Source organism: Physcomitrium patens, chromosome 14 (genome assembly GCF_059467195.1).
Source record: "Physcomitrium patens ecotype Gransden chromosome 14, ASM5946719v1, whole genome shotgun sequence".
NCBI lineage: Eukaryota > Viridiplantae > Streptophyta > Bryopsida > Funariales > Funariaceae > Physcomitrium > Physcomitrium patens.
Genome location: NC_143423.1, coordinates 4,595,089 through 4,612,538, shown reverse-complemented (window position 1 = coordinate 4,612,538; position 17,450 = coordinate 4,595,089). Strand labels below are relative to the sequence as shown.

Sequence of the window (17,450 nt, the reverse complement as noted above, 5' to 3'; positions counted from 1 at the left end):
TACTCTTGTGTGTGTATGACTTACTACTACTCTTGTGTGTGTATGACTTACTATTACTTTTGTGTCTTTTCTCAACAACAATAATGCAGTGCTCGTGGTGTATGCAATGAGCAGTGAAAGACCATGTCTTGCACTTCAACCTCAGCATGGGTATCTAACTTAGAGTCTTAGATTCTGATTTTGCTTTGCAGTGCCATCATTTCTAGTTTCCTGCATGGGATGGTGATTAGTGGTGGACGCTAGATGCTGGAGCTTGGTTTTGACTAGGCTGGCACTAGATGTGTCGTCGACTTTTTGTCACCTAGGGTGTTAGCTTGTTTGGTTCCTGCTTGTTTGGTTCCAGTTATCAGCGTTCTTAGAGTTTTAAGTCAATATTCTGTTATACCCACATTTGTAATGCTGCTAGAATGCAATCTGTAGCCTCTGAGGGAGCATCGTGCTCGGGTCCTGGTCCTCAACCTGGAGATGGATTAGGTCAGTTGAGTGAGGTTTGGTGGTTGAGGAAGAGTTAGAGTAAGAATAGGCATCTGCCCAGGAGAGGCCGCCGAGTTTTTGATAATGTCATGAGCCAGATCTCTGCAGAGTCTGGTGAGACTGGGAGAGAGAGTCTAAACGGTGACGGGTTTTCGGAAGATGGAGCTTCGACAGTGAATCTTTTGGGTGGGTTTGACCTGAAGTTTGGTACTCTGGTCTTGCCCGAAGAGGGTCTTAAGAAACAGGATGACACAGCGCAGGCTTCGAATTTCAAGGTGAGGCCCTGCCTCCTTCAGTTTTGCTGTCAATCTTTCACTATATCATGTAGCTGCCTCCGTGGGTGTGAGGTGTGATTATCATTAAGTGATAACTTTCAGTTGTCGGTAGTCTATGCAGAGGAAGAGGTGTGTGATTATGCATACTCGTTCTCATTCACAAGACTGACACAGGTATCCGACACCAAACCAAAGCCCAGGAAGTCGAGGGCATCCAAAATTGTTGAGGTTTCTGATGAGCTGGGCGAGCCATATGCGTTGGGGAATGTTGTCATGCCGCTGCAAAAACAAGAGGGACTCGAAGCCGACGTTGCAGACATTGGATTAGATGCACTGGTTGTAGCGGATTTGGTTTACAACAAAGAGCTAAGGTGCAGTGGCTTCTCTATCATTTGCCCTTTGTGAAGAGCATGGAGCACTTAGTCTGTCACAATATATTAGATTCTGTTAGATTGAGGGACATTTTTGTGTACGAAATTAGTGGAATTTCTCCAAAGAATGTCCTACATGTTTGGTCGTCTACGATGTTGTTGTTATAGGGTCAGTGCTAACACCTTTAGTTTGGTTTGTAGCTGGCTTGCTTTCAATTGGCGGGTGCTGCATATGGCGCTTGATGTACATGTTCCGCTCTTTGAGGTATTTTACTCAAGATGGCCATTATTGCATCTTTTTCCCCTGACGAAAGTAGCCACGGGGTTTGTGGTTACGTGGAGAAACTAAGAAGAGTATGTGCGAAGTTTAGCCTTCAGCTTAAAACTTATAGACTTTGAAATTACATGTGTGTATTTTCCCACATACATTTGTAATTTGCAGCGGCTGCGGTTTTTGGCTATCTCTGCCTGTAATATAGACGAGTTTTTTTGTAAGCGCGTTGGAGCTCTAAAGAGGCAAGAAGCTGCAGGTGTGGAAAATCTCATCAAGCTTCAGCCGCGAATGGCTTGGACTCCTCAGCAACAGCTAAAGCATATTGCGCGGTACGAACATCATCTGCTACAGTTTTGTTAAACGATGAAATGGTGGATTACGTCATTGAATGTAGGCTCCGGCAGAGTTGCCCGAATCGTCCAGCTCTTTTCAAGACACTTGTGTGTGGTATATTTCATAAGGTACTGGAACTCTTTTGATGTAGGGACGTGCGGCTGATGGTGGACACTCAAATTGCTTGCCTAACCGAGGAACTTCTACCAGCACTCAACAAGAAGGAAATAAAGCTGGTTGACTATGATGGACTTCATTTGCATGAGAAAGATCAGGTACTTTGTCTAAACGCGCACATCTGACAGTGGTTTCACTGGATTCGTTGCAGGTTTTGTATCGATGAGAAATTTCATGTTTTTTATCGTGTCATTTTCATTCTTTGAGGTTTCTATGTTAGTTGACCATATATTTGTAACGACACTTCCTTGGGACTGTGTATAAAAAAGATCCACTTGTGTGTTCATGTCACCTCAATTTTCTTGAACTTCTTACTGTTCAGCTTAGATTGTACTTCAAGTCAGCTTTGGAGCCCATCCTGACGCCTTTAGCAGTGGACCCTGGACATCCATTTCCCTACATTGGTAACCTGACATTAAGCATTGCGGTGGTACGAAGGTGTTTCTGTCATTCTTATTGGATTCTATGTGTTGAAATTTGATTTCGAGATGCCTACATGATCTTTCAACAGCTCTGGACAAACGAAAGTTTGCATGGTCTTCATAGGATTGTTCTACGTTGTGGGATGCACAGGTTCTCAGAGATCCTTATGATGATGCTGTTCAATTTGCGATTGTTTCTGTACCATCTGGATTGGAGCGATGGAAGAGCTTGGAATTTACTGAAACTGATGAGTACGTTTAGTAAATCGTAAGTTTAAACTGCTAATTGAAGGTCTGTTTCAACTTTACATAAGTGTGAAGACTTGGTTCAATGTGCTTACTTCTGTGTTCGCACCATTAACACACGGACTGGACATCAATCCGATCAGGTACAACAGGAATGCGTTTGTGCCAGTAGAGGATATTATAATAAACAATTTGGATCTTCTGTTTGGTGGAATGGAGATCAAAGGTGCATACGCGTTTCGAACGACTCGTAATGCAGATGTTGCTCGAAATGAGGAGGAGGCTGAAGACCTTCTGGAGATGATAGCTGACGAGGTCAGCATACTCTTTTCTCAAGTGGTAGCTGTTGCCCACACAAACTTGTACTTTCTGAGCATGTTTTGAAGAAGTATACTTCTGTTGGATTCCACTAACTGAGCCTTATATCAGATGAGAGAACTCAGATTTGCTCCTTTTGTACGGCTGGAGGTAGACCGCGAGATGCCTCTAGAAGTTGTTCAGCGGTTGGTTATGGAGCTAGGTCTTAATGATTTAAACGATGTCTACGCTGTCTGCGGACCCATTGCATTGGGAGGTGAGAAGCCTTTAAAAGGTTCAGTGAACTGTTTTTTTAGTCAGAAACTGTATTGAAAGGTGCTCAAACCAACTGCATGGTCTTTTCCCTGCTCAATGAACTCCATGACCAAAATCCAGATCTGTGATTATAATATCCAAGTCAAGAGTTTGATGGCGGATATTATTTATTTAGTTTTGGAGATACTTTGAAGTGGTTTCTGTACCCTAATAGCTTGATCCGCTTGCTGTAAATAGAGCTGGCTTCATTACCAGTGAAGCTTGAGGTGAATTCATCTCTTGTTTACACACCTTGGACCCCTAAGACTCATCCACGAATACAGGGAGTAAGTTTACTCTTCCATTTTCCTTTTCAAGTGTACTATCCATTAATTGAAAGGCTACCGTTTTTTTTTAGCACTTGATAAAACTACACTATTGTCGCATTCACCTTCTCGCAAGGTAAAGATGTTTACTGATTCTATCTGGTGACTGTTTGCAGGCTGATATTTTTGAAGTTATAAGGAAAGGAGACATTCTACTTCATCATCCTTATCACAGTTTTGTAACAAGTATCCAACACTTTGTAGAAGCAGCCGCAAATGACCCGAAGGTACAAAGTGATCCAGCGCGTTAAGTAGGTTGTACCCAATGTATAGGTAATAGCTTGCGAAATTTGTGTTGGCATTGCCTTCAGGTTGACTTGACTGATTCTAGATGTTCACACAAACTAGTACCCTCGTAGTCTCTGTTGGTGCTTTTCACGTTAGCAATTATCCTATATTACATTTAATCTATAAAAAACCGTTGCTGGATACCCCTCTTGACGTTTCTAATATTTGAAGATTGCAGGTGATGGCCATTAAAGCCACTCTTTATCGTACTAGCAATGATAGTCCTGTCATCTCTGCACTAGCGAAAGCCGCTGAGTCCGGAAAGCAGGTTAGTTTGAGCTGTGCGCTTTACAATTTCAGGTCTGTATAGCTCAATGACATTCACTTTTGAGCCTGCTTTATGTGATAGACGATTGCATTTTACTGTCATGCGTGAGCCAAGTGTGGTTTTTCTCCTTGGGATCAACCCTTTCATTAAGATCAGCGCTGTTATCACTTGTTTTATTTCTTTTGTGTAAGATTGTTATTGAATGGTTTGCTTACCTACTCAGGTGGCTGTGCTGGTGGAATTAAAAGCTCGATTTGATGAAGAAAGAAATATTGGATTTGCTCAAAAGTTGGAAGTAAGTCGTTAAATTACTTCTTTCTTTATTTCTAAACCACCAACACAAACAAAAACAGAATACAAGCTAGAAAAAATAAAGTAAATAAGAAAAAAGAAAAAAAGGGGGGGGGGGTGGGAGGAGGGAGGGAGTGTTAGAGGGTGAGTTCATTTATTTATTGATTATTTTTGACGTCGAAACTTGTTGTAATAGTATTTGTTTCGTTATGCATTTTTGTGCTGGCCATCAGAGAATGTTACAATATGAAACTTATGGTCCGTGCAGGATGCCTGCTGTAACGTTGTATACGGACTGATAGGACTCAAAACGCATTGTAAATGCATCCTGGTAGTACGGAAGGTACTTTTGGAGTTACGTTTGCCGACCGATTCTATATTCTCATTAATCACTGCACATTCGTTTCACTTGATAACCCAGTGCTGCGAGTCACTTATACACAGTCACAGGAAAGGTGATTTATTATGCGTTTGACAGGAAGATGACGGACTTCGAACATACGTCCATATAGGAACTGGAAATTATAATCCCCGAACGGCATCAGTGTACACAGACTTCGGCCTTCTCAGGTTTGATTGCTTTCCACAGCTTTTAACATCTAGCTGATGTGCTTCAGAAGTGGTCACTTCTCATATGGTCTTCGTGTGATAAGGAAGGCTCATAAATTGGTGTATCAAAGTGCTAATTGGTTATCCTTTGTTTGCAGCTGCGATCCTGATCTGGGGATGGACGTTATAAACCTCTTTAAATATTTGACTGGTTATCACAGACAGGTGCAATGCTGCAATACTTTTGGAACTTCGGAGATATCTTGGCGCACCAACAATCATTGCTGTATCATTTCCTTTTGAGTAACTTTTAATATCGTTAGAGGTAGATAGATAAGGAAGAGTAGTAGCAGGTTAACCGTAACTCTTGGGTGCGTGTGCTTTACCGTGATAGTCACAGGTTTTGCTTGAAAATGAAACCTTTTGGTGCGGCTCTGCAGGTGGCTTATCTTAAGTTGTTGGTTTCACCAGGAACTATGCGAAATGAGTTCGTTTGGCTCATAGAAAGGTAACCATCAGTAGGTGACATAATGTTTGGCTTCTTTTTGAATTGCAAATGGTATGTCGTGCTCAATATGCTCCAGCATTCTTAAGGTTTGTTATTGTGGCGTGAACTTGTGATAGGGAGATTGTCAATGCCCAGATGGGAAAGCCTGCTAGCATCATCGTTAAATGTAACGGGCTTGATGACCAGGTATAGCTTATATTCTTCTCCTCACAATTGACATTTCCCTCTTATTGGATATCAGAGAGCTGTTACTGTTTTGTAATAAGAACTGAAATGATATGGATTGAAGCTTTGATACGTGAAAAAATCACTTGTGGAGGAGAGGGATGTGGACTAACAAAAACACTTCCATGGCAGGTGATGGTAACAAAGTTGTACGAAGCTTCTAAAGCAGGCGTAAAAGTGGACTGTATAGTTCGCGGCATGTGTCGCATTCGCACTGGAATTCCTAATGTCAGGTATTGTATTCATCTAAGGCGATCATATTTTTATGTCAGCTTCATTATTGGGTTAAAGATTGTATTAACTAGTACGGTTCTCATTCTGCCACTTTATAGGTAACGATATTCTCATGCTTTCCTAATATATGAATGTGTACGTTGGCATTGGTGGATTTATACAGCGATAACATACGAGTGGTCAGTATTATTGGAAGGTTTTTAGAGCATCATCGAGTCATGCGCTTTGAGAATGGTGAGCTTATGCTTTTTGTGCAACAGTTTAGAAGTAATTGTCGTTATGGTGATGCCGTGTTTGCAAATAAGTCGATATGATCACAACCGCTTTGAAAATCGTTTTTAGCGGCACGATTATCTGTTAGCGTTTTTCATATTTCAAACGTGTATTTTTTGTGCTTGGCAGGAGGGAAGGCCGAGTACTACATGGGATCGGCGGATTGGATGAATCGTAATCTAACTCGCCGAGTCGAAGTCGTGGTTCCCGTTGAAGCTGAGCCTTTGCAGAAGGAACTACAGGTGAAATACACCACCATCACCTACTGTCTCGCATCTCTTGCAAATCCACTTAAAGCTGCTCAAGTTTTTATACAAAGTTGATTGTTTTATTCCAAGGTCATCTAAGACGGATGTTTTGTCTTTTTGGGTGACCTTAGGAAATGCTGGATGCCTGCTTGTGCGACCGTCGAAATGCGTGGGAGATGAGGCCAGATGGACGCTACCAACTTCTTGGGATTGGAACCATGAAGACTCCACCACGAGAGCATACTCCCCAAGCAGCGTCTTCAAAACTGGCTGCAACAGTTGAAAACAAGGGCCTCCATGAGGGACTTATGGAGATTGTAGCGAAACGTTGCCGAAAGGCCAGGAAGTTGATCATGGGTAAAAGGACGGAAGCGTCACGAAAGCTTGTCATCAAGACAACAGCAGTTTAGCAATTTCACAACTTGGCTCCGAATGTATTCCATGTTGTTTCAGTGTTGGAGTGCAGATGGCTGCAAGCTGATAATCATAACTGAATTGTCTGCTCGACCCCAGCACGAGAACAAGTGCTCACCCAACAGTGTCATCTGGATCATCATGCTATTGTTTGGCAGCTTTTTTTTGTCATTCATACCAAGACAGTGGTGCTTGTATATCCTGGTAGTGAGCAGGTTGAAAAGAGTAAAGAGGACCCACATTAGTGAAGAGTCCACGAGGGAGAGAAGACTGTATCCACCCACAGTCCGGGGGCTCAGCATCCTGGGAGCTTCACAACAACAAAAATCAACAAAAATCTTTTGAGGGTAGTCAAGCTTTTTGTTTCTGGTATTAGTGATTCTTAAACTCCATTGCATATTGAAGTGAATATTGACTAATGGATTTCTTCATATGAGATGGTCATGTAATGTACGTCGTGTGGAATGGAGAGGCTTCTCTGTCCGTCTCATGTTGCAACATGTGTATAGTAATCATATGGGAGAAAGAGGACTAAAAATATATATATATATATATATATATATATATAACAATTTGAGAGTGGAGGTAGGGCTTGTCAAAGTGGAATATACAATAAATAGCAGCAAACATCAATCTACAAAGTTAGTTTGAGGTTGAAAAATATTGTGACCACAAGAACCAATTTTAATATCAATGTTTATGAGTAATTTCTATCAACTTAGACATAGTCAATCATACAATGTTTGGTGGAGATAAAAAATATAAAAAAATAAAAAAATAGAAGTTATGTTGGACTTGGATTTGAATGTAATTGATATATGTAATACAATAGGATACATTTCTAACTATAGAATAGACATATAATAACAATCTTCAAGGTATTTAATGATACTATCAATTATGAATTTTTATGTATTTATACATTTCTTAAAAATTAAAACTATCTTATTATGCTATTATTATTTGACAAAAATCAAAATGATAGTAATGTAGATTGGTTTCTTTTGATAACTTCTAAGTTACATTGTTTTTTTTAAAAGCATGGTCCATCTTCTCTTGAAGTACAACAATAAGTTTATTAAGAGAGATTAATAAAATTAATAAGATTAATATAAAATCATATTCTTTACTTATCTTATTTAAATAAATGAAATTATACATATTATTAAATAATAATTAAGTTTTAATAATTCACAAAACGAAATATAAATATTTTACAATATTATAATAGTCTTTTGTCTAAATAACCTATTATAATGCTGTAAGAACATAAATTATGTGATACAAAAGCCCAAGAACTAATTTTTTATTTTATCTTCTTAAACATATTTTTTCACAAAATTAATCTTGTATTTTTTAGTAGGTATATCTATAACTGATGATATTTTTAGAAAGAATAAAAAACTATTGTAATTTATATTCAACAAATTCATCTAATTTTTTTTTCAAAATAAGAAGAAAGAATAAGAATCTCTTTAATTAATAATATAGATGCTTATATATGTATATGTATATATAGTTTATTCTTCTTCTTATATATTATTATTTTTTTATAAAAAATAACCATCTAATTTAGTCTATTAGTTCTATAGTACCTATATAAAATAATTTGTTAGAATCATTCTAAGCTATTTTAATATAATTTGGAGTTATTGTATATCTAGCTTAATGAACCAAATAATTATATGGGCCATAGTCAATATTGTCAACATATAAGCCTAACCTAATTTCTGATAAATTTTTATAAGACCATATACAAAAATTCAAATAGGTGTTCTATTATGTTAAAGAAGCATTCATGCAAAAAAAACTAAGCTTTTTTGGAAGTCCTAAAATAAAAATAAAAAATTAGGATTTTCTTTATTTCTTTTTTTATTCTAACTTCTAAATTGTAGCTCTATTTAATTTTTAAAAAATGGTTGTAACTATTAGAAGATTGATTCATTTTCTATTTTAAAATTATATGTTGTTGTTACGAATTTAGATAATTTTGTATAAATAGATTATTATTATTACTATTAATATAAAACTTGGTATTCAAGAAAGTTTTTTGTAATGGTATGTTAATTATTTGGATTCTAATTACTAAAAAGTGGTAATATACTATTATTATAGTTGGATCCACAATTGTAAATGAAATAGACTTTTTTCAAGTAAAAAATCCTAATTTAAATGATTAAACATAATTTTTTTTATTATCATTTTTTAACATAATATTTCTCAAGTAATTAAAATTATTAGCTTGTTGTTTATATTTTTGAGTAATTTGGTGAATTTAAGTTCAAGTGAATCAATCTTTAATGATTATTTTGGCAAGATTGGTGCTTGTTTTGTACTAGTGCATGATGGTTCTTGAATTCTTCTTTTGACATATTTTTAGTTTAATATATATAAAATAGTAATAATAATAATAAAAATAAAATATCTAATGATTTTTTAATAATCAAACGTATAAGTATATTTTTAACTAAAAATAATAATTTAAATAGTAAATTCTTATTATTTATGATTTTTTTAGTCTTCTTGACTAAGATATTTTTTTGTCTCTAATTTAAATAAAGTAAAATATTTTAAATAAAATTATATATAAATATATATATATATATATATATATATATAATGTTAAATAGATCCATGCTTTTACAAAATCAATCCACTCTTGATGAAAAATATGGTAGCCATGATAAATGTGGTTAGTTTTTATTGGTTGCAAATCCAATAGTGGAGAAATAAATCTAAAAGTCATGTTTTTTTTTCATAATGGTTAGAATGAGTGGGTCAATTTCATAAAAACTTGGGTCTATTTAATATATATATATATATATATATATATATGATTGTATGTCTTAGCTACTCATTCAATCTTAGTTTCTACCAATTTTCTCAGTGGGAAATCCTAAATATTATTCTATTAAAGTATTACAGATGGAGAAGAAACATGGGAAACAACACTTCTCTGCAAGCTTTGGCCAAAACACCAAATTAGGTGCAATTTATCAAACTTGACTATTGGACTGGCTAGTACTGAAATTTGTTACTATGCTCTACACTATTGTCATGTAATCGGCTGGAATTAGAATCTCACCACTAAGCTGCCATATGTTAGTCAAAATTAGCAAATTCTAGAGTTTGAATGACATTGAAGCATGTAGAGAGGTTGGATTGTGCTGGCGCTTCCCTGTTCAGAAGGACAATATCATACTCACTAAAAGCACAACCTTATGATTTCTTGTTGTGTGAAGCTTAGGCTTCGAGGAAGTATACAGTTTGAATATGGGCTGGATTATGAAGCGTATTCCTGGAGGCGGTGAGTACACTCCAACGTCGTTCATCACTGGTTCTGACAAATAGGTGAGCAGCACAGCTCAACTAAAACGAGATGCAGCCTCTTCAATCGTGGACCAAGCCCCAGAAGGCGATCTATCCAAGCCTGAATTACACCAAAACTTAGTCCTTGTCTCCATCTCACTTGGATCCTAAAGCAATGAGCTGTGTCACGTAGAAAAGTGACGGGGGTCTGTATCCTGTAATTCATCAGTTACACTCTCTGGAAAGCAGGCAGAGAATCCAAGGTGATAGTGAGAAGCCTCAGTCTTTCTTGTTAGTATAATCATAGCCCCACGTATTTAGGTCACTACTTGTCTAGTTAGTATACACTATTATATGAACGTACTCAGTAGAATCTACGTAGTCATCACTATACTTACTCAATGTATATGTACTTAAATAGAGGATACATAATATAATGCAGAGTACATATTAAGTATGTACTCAGTATGATGTACTCAGTATAATATATGTTACTAAGAATACTTAAGCATTGTGAGAAGCAAGCCTCATCATCTTTTATTTTTTTTTATTCATCCCAAATACCTTCATGGTATCAGAGCATAAAGAACCTTAGGCCTAAGCTCAAGTGTGAGCAAAGTAGTCTTAGCTTCTATGTGAGAAGCTATAAGAGTATTTCTTTTTTTTTCTTAACCCTTTGCTTCTATGTGAGAGGGCAATGAGAGTACTTGCTATCATATGTGAGAGGTTAAGCAAATAGTTTATGCAAGTATGTAAAAGGCTAATAGAGGGCCTTATGTTTATGAGTCAATGAAGTTTATTTATTTATTTTCTATTATGTTTAATAGCAAGTGAAGAGAGTGTCTTATATTAAAACTTAGACTTGTATATTTCTTGAGAAAAGCAACAAGAATGTCATTTAGACTTATGAAAAAGACTAAATGAATACCTTTATATAATGTATTAGTGTTCAAAAAAAAACTTACAACTATCACATGTGTAATGAGGCATGGATAAGATATTTGTATTGTTGATGCATAGAAATAGGTAGTTGGAGCTATTTTTGAAAAGTTTTTAGAAGTTTTTAGAATTAAGATTAAGTTGGTGGTCCATGTAGAATCTATTATGGAATATTTTAAAAGGACTTAAAGCAATTATTTTGATGGGATCTACTATTATGAATATTTTAAAAAGTTCTAAGATGGTTGAATAAAATATAAATAGGACTAATTAAGGCTATTTAATTGAATATTTTTTCTTAATAAAGTTTAGTTTGTATTTTTTTGTTATATTCTATTCTATTTTTTTATTTTTATTTTTCTTTTTATGTTCTATTTTTTTTTGCTTCTGTTTAATTTTGTTCTGATCTACTTTAATTACGTCATGTCAAAATTTATGTTGCTATAGATTGGAAGGATTTTAGATCTTGGAGAGAGTCCAATCTCATTTCATTTCTATTAGAGCCAGTATTAATTTATTCTTTAGTAGTATATTGAGAGCCACTCTCTAGTTAGAAGTAAGTTGTTGTAGTCATAGTGGATGTTGTTTTGGAGTTATAACGAGTTATTTTTAAGAAGTCAACTAGAAGAAGAGAAGATGTTATAGTAGTAGAGTCTAACAAAGAAATTATAGTATGGAAGATATGGCAAAGTAACCTCAAATAGAAACTTAGATATAATACCTCCTAAATTAGATAGCTACTCTACAAGGGCAAATAGAAGTCTCTAGAGCAAGGAAATTGATATTTGTTAGAATGAAATTGAACAAGCTTGATACATATTCTAGAACTTCAAGGCAAGATTTATATCAATGGCTCTTGAGCATGGGATAATATCTCCAACTATCTATGACAAACACCAACAAAAGAATTATATATATATAACTAGTTATTTGAGAGGTATGGCAGTCATTTGGTAGCAACATTGAGCTCAAAGCTATGGAGCTTAAGGTGGATTTTGTGATTGAGAGGAGTTTTAGATTGAACTTAAGATTCAATTTTGGCTCATCAATGAAAAGAATACAATCATATTTTAATGATTTTAATAAACTTAAGTTAGCATATAATTACTTGACTAATCTTACATAATCTAGATTAGTGCAAGATTAAGTCTCTCAATTTAAGTTCTTATGTCTCCAAATTGGCAATGTTTTAGAGGCAAAAATGGTAGATTAAATTATACAAAGGTTAAAACCTATGGTCTAGCAAGAAGTGGAATTAAAGGATCTATAAACATTTAAAGAATCAATTAAGATTATAAAGATGATTAATGCTATAGATTTCAAAAATTATAAAGCACAATCTATAATACAGAGTTTTATATAGCTATTCAATACTATTACTCAACAATCAATACCAATAGAGATTAATGCCCTATAAAGACTATTAATACTATAGAGATGACAAATATTGATATTGAAGGGATTATATTTCTACTATCGGGAATTATCCCATCAAATTAGAGATTGTCCAAAACATCAAAGTTCAAGCACCAACAAATTGAGGCAAATTCACAATCTCGAGGCTCACCAAGTGGATAAAAAAGTGGAGCAAAAAAACAGAGATTTCCAATAAAGGCATTGAGGATTAGTACTAGGAATAGTTATTGTCTCTTAGAGACAAATGACATGGCCTTAGACAACTATCAAAAGAGTTGACTAGTAAGTCTAACGGGTCGACTAAGAGGATAGCTATATCAAATGCTTATAGATTATGCTTATAGATTATGTAATTAAGTGGAATTATATCTTGAGTTGGATTATTGATTGATTTGTGATTAAAATCAAAGTGATAAAAGGAAGGAGTATATACCTAATAGATGACCAAGAGAACATATTAAGAGAGACATGTAAAGAAAAAATATTGAGGTTGAGTAATATTTATGCCTTAAGCAAGAATTTTAAGATAATAAAGCTTAGATATGATGCTATCTTTAATATGCTATGGCTAGAGGTAAAAAAAATAAGCAAATTAATTGGCTAATAACAATGATTTTTTTCAAAGATGATAGATGTAAGGTAATTCTTTATATCTCCACATTGAGTGAAGCAGCAAAATGATCTATGACTAAAGGCTTACTTATAGAGATGACCTTTACAAAGAAGTAAATACAACATAAGCAATTGATATATGTAGTGGTTCTAAATCTAGCCTCAATAGTGAAAAAGACAATTAAAGGGATAAAATAGACAAAACAATTTATACATGAATATTGAAATGTCTTTTGAATTGACTTACTTAGTAACATACCACTTCAACAAATAGAACTATTGCATGAGGCCAACCTGGCAAGTCAACAAATTTATTATCTAACATTAAATGAACTTGAAGAATTACAAAAGTCATTAGACAAATTCTTGGAGAAAGGCCCCATTTGAAAAAGCACATTGCTATGAAGAATACTTGTATTCTTTACACCTAAAAATGATGGTGGACTTTGGCTTTGCATTGACTATTGAAGCTTCAATAAGTAGACTATCAAAAATGCATATCCACTTCTATGCATGGATGATCTTCTTAACCAACTTCAACGTGCAATCATCTTTAGCAAATTGGGTCTTCACAGTGGCTATTGGTAGATACCTATTACAAAAAAGAATATTCATTATTACTCTAATACTACAACCATATAATCTTAGAGTAATAAAGAATATAGTGAAAAGATAGCATTTTATATGCACTATGGATATTTTAAATAGCTTATTTTATCTTTTGGACTCATCAATGCTTCAACCTCCTTCATCAATTATATGAACAGATTGTTTTAAGATTTTTTGGATAAGTATGTAGTTGTCTTTATCAATGATATTCTAATCTACAATAAAATCTTTGAGAATTGTGAGCAACATCTACAGAAAGTGTTGTGTTGGCTAGAAGATAGTCGCTTTTCTTACAAGCAATCAAAGTATGAACTTTGGAAGTCAGAGATCACTTTTTTGAAGTATGTAGTATCTTCTAAACGTGTGCACATGGGGCAAGATAAGATGAAAGCAATTGGACGTATTCATTATTACTCTAATACTACAACCATATAATCTCAAGCTTCCATGTATATATGACATAAATACTTTTGACTTTGCTATTGGTGCAATCCTTCAATAAGACTTTGATAGGAACCTTCAATTTTTGGCATATAAATCATGCAAGCTTAGAAAGGCAAAGAATAATTATTTTGCATGTGATCGAGAGCAATTAACAATTGTACATGCTACAAAGGTGTAGCTACACTATATATTGAAGAAGCTAGTGATATTTTGGATTAACCATTGGCCCCTGCTACATTATTTATATCTAAAAAATATAAAATCATGATATCATTATTGGGAAGAAAAATTATAACTTTTTGACATTTAGCTTAAGGACAAGCAAGGACGACAACACACCATGCTAAACATCTTATTAAAGAAATTAGACTTAAAGCTTGAATTAAAAAATAAGATAAAAATCATTATTGTTAATAGTATCATTTCAAAACCTAATTAGAAGAGTAGAATGGAAGAAAGCTATGCATTGGAATATTTATTTCAAGATGATTATTGATTGGCTAAAAGTGGATAATGTGTAATATCAAGATTATTATTTTAATGATAGTTTGTTTGATTTTAAAAAGCAAATTTATATACTTGATGATGCTATACTTCAGTTACACATGCTTCAAGAGATACATGACATTCTAGTAACTAGATATCTAAGATGTGAGAAGACTTTAGAATGGATCTCAAGGACATACAATACAGCATCTTTTGAGCTATTACAACCAATTCTACTACTTACAATACATTAGAAGTAAGTGACCATGGATTTCATTATATATTTGTTGTAAATGCCTCATAATCATAATGTGGTTGCTATCTTAGTCGATTGACTCTCAAAGTAATTTTATTTGACTATGGTACATTTTAATATTGATGCCCTAATACTTGCATGGATCTTAGTCAACATTATCTTTTATCATCATGGACTACATTGTATCATTATTTTAGGTTGGAATCTATGCTTCATAAGAATTTTTTGGCAAGCTTTATTCAAGCTACCAAGTATACGATGTCGTACTGTAATTACTTACAGTATGTAAAAATTAGTGAAAACATGTAATATGTTTATAAATCTTAATGTGAGTTAGAATAGTTAGTATGTTAATTTAAAATGAATTGAAATAAGAAAAATTATTTGGAAGTTAATCTAGTTTGATTATAGAGTTTATATTATATAAGATTTAGATAGTTAGTATAAAGATTAAGGGAAGGGAGGAGTTAAAAGATGAAAATATAACTAGAAGGAGGCTTATTGGGAAGGATGAAAGTAAGGCATGGTTGGATGAAGGAAAGGAGTGAAGAACTTCATCCCTATTGGTCGAATACCATGCCCAATGGGCTTTGAGGAGGCTGCCCGAGGCCATATTAGGAATTAGGGTTCTTCTTTCGAGGCCATTCGAGCTTTTGAGGCTAGGGTCAGAAGGTTTAGGGTTTTGGGTATAATTTGGGTAAAGATTTTGTGTGATTTCGAGTTTTTATGGAAAAGATATGAATGTTCAAAGATAAGGTGTCAATTTCGTACCTACTGTCACTTCTTTTGGGCATCACATACGAATACGGAGAGCAACGGAAGATCGGCGACTGGATTTGGAGGGAGCATTTTCTCGGCTACACATTCTACTTACTGTATAGTGAATTCTAAGATTGGATGAAGGAGTTATGAGGCGTTGAAGACAGCACTTGTAATTTGAAGGCAGTAAGTATATTGTTTTGTTGTTAGTTATGGGTGAAGCCATATCTTGAGTTTCTGGACGAATTTTTGGCTCAAAATTTCCACAAGTGTGTATAATTGGGTTAAAAAGCTTTAAATCAAAGTTTCATAGTATTTGAATAATTACTTTGTGAGATATGAAGGAAGTTGTACACAGGTGTAAAAAAGCTAGGGTTTGAAGCTACAGTTAGGGTTTTCAAGATATCACAAGATTCAAGACGAATTTACGGTTGAATTTTGGTATGGTAGTTGCTAAAGATATATCAGTACTCCATGTAAAATTTGGAGTTGTTTAGACGGTTAGATCGTAAGTTATAAGCTATTGAACTTCGGGAAAAATTCCTCATAAGGATATATAAGTTTTTTATAACACCTTATCAAGTATTTTGGTGTTCTTTGGATTTTAAGGCTTGTATATTGATGTAATTGCTCCAAAAGAGAGGAGTTTATATATATAAAATTGTTACCCTTATATTTCAAACTTGATTGAGTATTTAGTGACAGCCAGAAGCCCAGCGCTTTCTTGAGGCAAATTCTCTCTACCTCGACATATTTGGTGCTTCCACTGAGAGAGCCTTAAGGCACTAAAATTCTCAATAAGTTAGAATGGGAGATCAAGTTCCAAGGTTTGGATTACCAAGTGGAGTAGGTGCTCATGATTTATTCAGGGCATTTGCTCAATTTATGGAAGAAAGGCAACAGGTGCATGGGGAGGATAAGAATACCACCAAAGCTTTACAAGTAGTGGTGGATAAGGTTGGGAGGTTTGATGGGAGGAACATCACTAAGTTCCTCAGGGTTTATACATGTGAAATGGAAGTGCATCAGGTTTCAGAAGTAAAGATGATTTCTACCTTTGATTTGGCAGTGGTACCAGAAATCAGAGAGAGGGTGCAAGAGTTGCATACTGAGACTATATCATGGAAGAAATTTGAAGAACTCTTGAAAGATGAGTTTTTTGAGGAGGATTCAGAAAGAATGACAAAACAAACTTTTTTGGATTGGATTGAGCAAAGGCCACGGAATCAAATGGCTCCCAATGAATTAATCAGGAAATTTGAGGCTAAGTTTGGACAGTTACCACGACAAGAGAGGCAGCTTTTGGAAACAAGGAAGACTGGATTGTTTTTGCAAGCAGCTGATGAACATTTGGAGGATAAGCTACTCTTTTATCTAGCAGACAAGACATCTGAGAGTTGTTTTACTAATGATTGGAAGTTAATAAAAGAGACAGTGGGGCTTTTGGCTAGGCAACAAAAGATTAAGACTCGTGGATTATTATCAAGGTTGGAGCCAATGCCTGCATCTCAAAATCTAATGCCACCTCAAAACGGAATCAAGACTGTTAAGGATGGTACTCTTGAAGAACTAATTAAAGGCATACATGACTTGAAGGTGGAAATGACTGAATTGAAGAAATCCTAGATGGCAAGCTCATCAAAGACAATTGAAGGCTCAAAGGGATTTATAGAAAGATGTATAAGGTGTGAGAATCCAAACCATAAGCGTGGTGAGTGTGATAGCTATAAGGCTGCAATCAAGGATGGTATTGTGTATTTCAAAGAGGGCAGGATAAGACTCACAGGTCAGATGAGCCTCTAAAGACTAATT

At 34.9% G+C, this 17,450-nt stretch overlaps 1 protein-coding gene across 6 annotated transcripts; it reads left to right on the top strand.

Annotated features, from left to right (window-relative positions):
• The first annotated feature begins 208 nt into the window (after positions 1-208).
• On the top strand, positions 209-7,158 carry LOC112291913 (uncharacterized). Of its 6 annotated transcripts, none has more exons than XM_024539899.3 (22): positions 209-749; positions 924-1,120; positions 1,322-1,385; positions 1,617-1,723; positions 1,879-2,002; positions 2,227-2,342; positions 2,478-2,594; positions 2,716-2,887; positions 3,002-3,146; positions 3,383-3,471; positions 3,627-3,737; positions 3,977-4,066; positions 4,290-4,361; positions 4,626-4,700; positions 4,836-4,927; positions 5,065-5,131; positions 5,347-5,414; positions 5,531-5,600; positions 5,772-5,872; positions 6,037-6,107; positions 6,276-6,388; positions 6,526-7,158. In XM_024539899.3, exons 1-22 carry the CDS (start codon positions 564-566, stop codon positions 6,802-6,804), a joined length of 2,526 nt encoding a protein of 841 aa, XP_024395667.1. In that variant the 5' UTR covers positions 209-563; the 3' UTR covers positions 6,805-7,158. The 6 variants fall into 6 exon arrangements, with proteins under 6 accessions (XP_024395667.1, XP_024395665.1, XP_024395664.1 ...); XM_024539897.3 differs by having other exon boundaries at positions 1,563-1,723; positions 2,227-2,334; positions 2,478-2,578; XM_024539896.3 differs by having other exon boundaries at positions 1,563-1,723.
• The last annotated feature ends 10,292 nt before the right edge of the window (positions 7,159-17,450 follow it).